General features: G+C 61.8%; 1 protein-coding gene across 1 annotated transcript; it reads right to left on the bottom strand.

Annotated features, from left to right (window-relative positions):
• Window positions 1-752: 752 nt before the first annotated feature.
• Window positions 753-4,434, bottom strand: ARL13A (ARF like GTPase 13A). Its single transcript, XM_086619886.1, has 9 exons — window positions 4,376-4,434; window positions 3,242-3,312; window positions 2,740-2,989; window positions 2,289-2,394; window positions 2,057-2,214; window positions 1,872-1,971; window positions 1,588-1,792; window positions 1,164-1,265; window positions 753-829 (listed from the first exon to the last, which is right to left on the bottom strand). The coding sequence occupies exons 1-9, from the start codon at window positions 4,432-4,434 to the stop codon at window positions 753-755; spliced, it is 1,128 nt and encodes a 375-aa protein (XP_086476012.1).
• Window positions 4,435-6,501: the final 2,067 nt, after the last annotated feature.

The following is a 6,501-nucleotide window of genomic DNA, read 5'->3' as shown; positions in this document are numbered from 1 at the left end:
GGTGCCAGGCTGTCAGCAACATGGAAGGATTTTGTGTCACCTGCAGGTCACCACTGTCCCTCCTGGGAGGATGGCAGGATCAGGAGGAATGATCCTGGAGAAGGAGCCTCCAGCAGCCTCCACCACCAGCTGTCATTGAACTAAGCCTTTGCTGACGGGCTGCAAGAACGCACAGACAACGCGGGCATCACCCTCCTCCACCTCCTCCTGACAGCCCCGCCAGATGTGGCTGGGAACAGGGTGAAGGTCTCCCACAGACCGTCCGTGTCTTCCCTTTCCACCTTCACCAGCAGGAAATAAAACTTGTTCAGGCAGCAGCCAGAGACTGAATGAGGGGCCGAGACCTGTGAAGTCAGCTTTGCTGGGGCATAGGTCAATTCAAGAGACAGGCTTTTCCCCTGGGATATTTGCTCCAATCTTCCCCTCTTCCGCAGCCTCAGTTGGATTCAGACCGAGTCTTCCACAGAATACCAACACACGGTCAGCAAGTGGCCGGCTGGTCCCTTTTCAGACAGATTTGCAGCCCGGCTGCCAGAGAGGCATCTTACAAAAGGACTTTTGGCTCGGTCCTGCGGATCCCTGGTTTTCAAGCCATGCAGAGCACAACGATGCTGTTCATGCCCCAAGACCCATTGCCCAGGGCTGCCAGCACTAGCCAAGCACCCCAGGAGCCCTGCACAAGCATCGGTCCCACTGCCACTGAAGTCTGGAGTCCCCTGGGACCTCACATCCCCTGGGAGGTGCCTTCCTGCTCAGGGGACGATGGCAGACTGCTGCTTCCTCTGCTCCTGCCTCATCTTCAGAGCCAGCATCGCCCGGCGGTACAGGTCTAAGGAGGAAGGGAAGCTGTCAGGCACTGCCACAGGGCTGAAGCTCCGAGGCCCAGCCTGGCACCGTGCACTGAGTGAGGGCTGTAATAACCCACCAGGATGCAGCCCAGCTCACTCATGTGGCCTCCCCACATCCCACCCGAAGGCAGAGGCAGCAGCATCTGCCTCCCCAACAGCCCCCACCTTGCCCTGCAGCAGCACTTGCTTGTGCCTGTGCTGTGCCCTCGCACCAAACATCACACGGGCAAGGGCTCCTGCACAGCTCACGCCCCGCTGTCAGCAGGCCAGAGCCCTCGATGCTTTTCAGCAAAATCTGTTGTGGGAAATACCAACCAAAAGTGCTTGAGACCTCCTCACGCTGCTGCTCCACAGCGGGTTCCTGCGACTTGACCTTATTCTTGATTTTCTTCTTCTTTTTCTTTTTCATGCCCTGCACTGGATGGAGAAACACAAAATTTCAGGCATCGTATCTGGGCAAGGATGCATTTGTCACCAAACCAGGTGAGAGGAGTGCTGCTGACGGATCCACGCTCTTCCATCCCCTCTGTGTATCAACCCCTGCGGAGATGCTCAGAGATGTCTCTCCTCTTCCCTGTCAGACTCCCGTGACCCCGCTCAGCTCATCTGCACACAAAGCCAACGGAGATGGAGGGGACCAGTGAACTGACGTATCACCACATTGTCGGGTCCCAAAACCACCCTGTAGACTGTCTCTGGGGGTCCGGGTGCCAGCAGCCCCCTGCAAGCCCTCTCTCACCTGGGTGGGGAGTGGCCGTCCCGGTGGGTGCAGGCTCTTCCTGCCCCACTCTGTTGGGAGGCAGCAGCCCCCCAGCAGCCCCGACTCGGCTGTCACCCACTCCTCCTGGTCCCTCCGGCTCCTCGGCTGGGCTTGGCTGCCCGGAGCCCTTCTTCCTCACCTTCACCTTCCTCTTCCTCCTCCCGGGGCCCTTCGCGCTCTCCTCCTGGGCAGAGTAAGGGGGATGAGAGAAAGGTGGTGGGAGCCCCCTTCCATCACTTCCCATCCCGGGAAGACTCACTCACCAGCGGGAGGAGGCGGCGGAGGGGCCGCAGCGGCCGGTGCTCCCCCGTTTTCCCCGCGCCGTCTCGGGCATCCTCCCCGGGGGGCGGCGGCGGCGGGTCCCTGGCGGGGCGAGAGCACGGCGGCGTATGGGAGCGAGCCCCGCGGGGGGGCGAGGGGCAGAACGGGGACGGGAACGCGCACCCACCTGCGGGCGGGCGGGCGGGCTGTCCCGGGGCCGGGCGGCGGAGCGGCGGAGGGAGGCGGTACCGGGGCGGCGGGGGCGGCGCGGAGGAGCCAGCGCAGCCCCTGCAGGGTGGTGCGGGCCGGGCCGGCGGGGGGGCCTCGCTTGGCAGCGCAGGGCTCCTGCGGGCAGAGGGGCTGGGTCAGCCCCGGCGGAGAGCGGGGAGCGGGGCCGGCGGGGGCAGCCCCGCACTCACGATGCGGCAGGGCGAGCGGTTCTCGTTGACCAGCCGCTCCAGGGACAGGCGCTCGATCAGCTCGCAGGGTAGCAGGGCGGTCGCCGCGTCTTGCTTGTTGGCCAGCCTGGGGCGCGGGGAGAGCGGAAGGCGGCCGTCACCCCGGCCTCCGGGCGCCTCGCCGCACGGCGGCGGGGAAGGCGAGATGCGTTCTCCCGGTTTGACTGTCATTAGGCGAAGCATTGTCCCAGCTCTTACCCGGCGCTGGAGCCCCCCTGCCAGCCCCTTTCCAGGGATGCTCTCTGCTCCTGAGCACGGCTGGAGTCCCCACGTCCCAGCACCCCCCGACAGTCCCCTGGGTGCCACATCCCTGCAGCAGCCCGGCCATGCTCCCCACAACCCCATCAAAAGATTCCCACTTCCTCCTCCACCCCTAAACCCTACGGGTCACATCCCAGCAACTTGGCCTTACAGTAAGAGGGGCTTCCCGGAGACGTCGGGATGGCTCAGGACACGGCTCAGGACCTTGCGGGCCTCATCCATCCGCGCCAGATCACTGGAGTCCAGGACGAAGAGGAGTCCGTGGGCCGCACTGTAGTGGCTGCGCCAGGTGCTGCGGGAGCGTTGGGCCCCAGGCAGGTCCACCAGCGTCACCTCGAACCTGTCCACCCGCAGGCGGGTCTGGCCGGGCTGCCCCGCGGGCAGCACCTCACCAGCCAGTGCTGCGTGTGGGAGAGGGCAGAGAGCTGGTGCCGTGAGCCTGGGACATCCCTGTGGCATGTGCCTCCTCCTCCCCTGGGCACATCCCCACTCCCTGGGCTGCCCAGGTCACCGCCACTGCCCTGCACACTTCCCCCAGCCCAGTGGTTGTGTTTTAAGGATCTCGGTCCTTCAAAGCTCAGGTACTTGGTTGCAGAGGCTGTAAAGCTGTTGCCTTCAGCCAAGGCAGGCATCAGGGCTGTGCTGCTCCTCACCTCTCTCTATGTCCATGATGACGGAGGTTTTCCCTGCATTGTCCAGCCCCATGACGAGGAGGGTCACCTTCCTGGGGAACAGCAACAGAGGGTGAGCGTCCGAGAGGAGGACTGTGCTCCATGGGGAGCAGTGGCCACTTCTGGCCCCAGGGCTGCCAGGCAAGGGATTCTGCACAAGGCAGCCTTGCCTCGACCAGGAGAGAGGCAGGAAGGTGACACGGGCCCTGGATGAGCTGGGGTGAGGGCAGGGACAGTCCCTGGTGCCCGGGAGAGAGCGAGGGCAGGCACAGGCACCTGGAGCCACCCTGGCACCACAGGACAGCAGCACTGTTCTGGACTGTCCTGTCCAGGACAGCAGTGAGACCATCAATGTGCTTCCCACAGCAAGGATTTCTTTTCACGTGGTATAGGATTAAGCAATGATACACACAAGCCAAAAGGTTGTTCCTTATATGCAAACAGTTAAGGATTACTCATGGTGTCCTTCCTTGTCGGTGAGTTATGGGTATGCATGGCTGGGCAGAGGCAGCAAGGACATTTTACGAGCTTCTGCCTAGACTCAGGAGGTTTTTCCTGTTGCTAAACAATCCTATTTGGTCTCCAGCAATGTGCTCCACCGGAGCCACACACAGAATGATTTTCCTGTGGTTGACAAGCCACAGTAGTCACTCGCGGTGTTTTCTTCTTCCTTAAACATACAGAACAGGGTGTGTGGCTCCACCTCCAGCATTACGGCAATGTGTCCTCGCTGGCAGGACAGGACCATAAACCCCCTCACCACCCGCAAAGTATGCCCAGGTTGCTGCAGCACCGTCCCCAGGGAATTAACCTGGGTCTCCTGACACATGCAAACACAGCAGGTGTTCCAGTTCATCCTCCCCAGCTTTCTTGCGGAGCTGCTTGCACAGGGGGAATTCTGCTGGGAGTGTTCCCGCATGCACACCCCTCCCTGCTCCGCTCCAGACTGCTCAAGGAGCAACGAGAACATGTGTGTGCCTTGCTCCGCAATTTGGGCACGGTTCCTGCCATGGGCACTGCGCTGGCAGTGCTGCTGCCCCAGTGCCCTCACTGATAAACACATGGGTAAAGGTTGTGCTGCCCGGGGACCCCCAAGGAGCCGGCACGGGGACCTACCTGATGGGCTCCTGTATGGCCTGCAGCCACGACCAGCAGTGGGAGAAGAGGTGGAACATGCTCGGCAGCCCCACGCAGAGGGATGGCCTCTCTTCAGCACCTACGGAGCGAGCAGCCCGGCGCATCTCCGTGCTTCATCCTCCCGCCTGTGCTTTCTGCCCATGGCAGGGAGCGACTCACCCTGGGGTGCCCCATCCCACGGCCCAGCACTGCTGCCTCCAGCCTGGTGCGACCGAGCCAAGCCTGGGGACAAACCCCAGCCCCCCGGGCAATAACCCACAGGCACAGACCACCCCGGCCAGACCCCACCCCGGCAGCCCCTTCTTGCATCGCGGAGTGCCAGACAGCCTCTCACCCACTCGTCCCTGCTGCGCCACCCCTGCTCACATCCCCTTTGCGTAGCAGCTGCTTAAATCTAATCTGGATTTGAATTACTTACTCCTTGCAGCCTCCTTAATCCTGGCGGGTCGCCCCAGGCCGGTGGCCGCTGCAACAAGGAGTGCTATGAGGCTGCCCACCGTGCCAGGTGGTGTGGCACAGCACGGCACGACATGGCACGGCTTTACCCACCAGGCTGCACCTACACAGCACTGGGCAACCTCACACCTTCATCACTGGCTCAAATGGCTTGTGGTGGGGACATGGTCTGACAGCCCACGTGGGGTTTCCAGCTGAATTAGTGTCTCCTCTAACGAACAGCATCCCTGCCTCCTTGCTGCCTAATCCCTGCATGGATGTTTCTCTGCAAAGAAACCCTGCAAGGAGCAGCCCCTGTGCAGTGTGCATGGCTCCACCACCCACCCAGGGTCTCTTCTGCTCTGGTCTGGGGACACCAGCTCTCACTGCTTGTATTTCATGCCCTAACGAGGCACCCCCAGAGCAGTGGCAGATCTTGTGCCACTTGGAATAGAAACACCAATCAGAGCAGATGCATGGCTGGGAGCAGGGAGGTGGTGGGGACCCTCAGACAACAGGGCAGGGAGTAGAGCCACAAAAGCCCCAACTCCTTGATCTGCAGCACCAAAGTTCTTATGTTGCTCCTCAGGTTTCCTGCTGCTTTCCTCAGAGGGGCTGCCCTCCCTGGCACGCCGTCGCTGCCGCTGTTGTGTGTGGAGAAGAGGCTGCATGGGGATGTCTGAGCCGCAGGAGCTTTGGGTGGAGGGAGTGGAGTCTGGACAGACAAGGACATAAGACCCTCCAAAGGCCACACTGGGGAGCAAAAAGGGATCCCACTGGCTCACACCGGTCCATGCTAAACCCCCCAGTACTGCCTCAACCAGCTGAGCCCCAGCCGTGAGGATGCTGAGACGCTGCCAGGTGCTCCACAGCTCTGGGATGGCCCTGGGGGTCCAAGCCCTGGCTGGGCACAGCCCCTCGCTCCAGTCAGCACACTTCCAGGATGCTCCGTGCCAGCCCCTGGGCATGGGAGCTGCCCCGGAGCCACGCCATGGGCAGGGAGCCACGTGTGGTTAATGATCGACAGGAAGTTTCTGTACTGATATCACGGCCACATGCAACAATACATGGTGTGGCTGTTCACCCTCACGCCACCGATGGCGAGGCACCGGCTCCACCTTGGCTGCCTTAGCCTGGCCCAGGGACAGAGTCCTGTCCCCACCCTGATGGCCTTTCCCAGTTGCTCCTGTAGCAGTGCCGGCAGCCTGCAGGACCAGCAGCAGCGCCAGGTTTGCAGGCAGCATGGGGCTGGGAAGCCTTTTGCAGAATTAGCTGCACCAGGACCGGAATGACTTGCTGGAAGTGTCAGCGCCTGTCTGTGTGTCTCAGGGTGGCACTGCCAGGGAACAGCCGGGCAGGGGACAGGAAGAGGCACAAATGGCCACAGGTGCTATAAATAGGGAAGCAACACACGGCAGGCAGCGCTGGGGGCAGCAGCATGACCCTCCCGAAGGGCAGCGAGAGCTGGTCTCGCTCTGGTACTGATGGATTTCCAAAGGTCTCTGAGCACTTGGGGCTCTGCTTCTTTTAACACAAGTGTCCAAAATCCCTGGCCAAACCGGCACTGGAGACTGGGAAACCCCTCGGGCACCTGAGGCAGCTCCAGGTCCCCCTTCCCAGTGCACACACCAGCTCAACAGCTGGGAAAAACTCAAAATATCCCCCCAAAT

The sequence above is a fragment of the Tauraco erythrolophus genome, chromosome 13 (genome assembly GCF_009769465.1).
Source record: "Tauraco erythrolophus isolate bTauEry1 chromosome 13, bTauEry1.pri, whole genome shotgun sequence".
Classification (NCBI taxonomy): Eukaryota; Metazoa; Chordata; class Aves; order Musophagiformes; family Musophagidae; genus Tauraco; species Tauraco erythrolophus.
The sequence above is the reverse complement of the archived record's forward strand: the minus strand, read 5'-3'. Positions and strand labels throughout refer to the sequence as shown.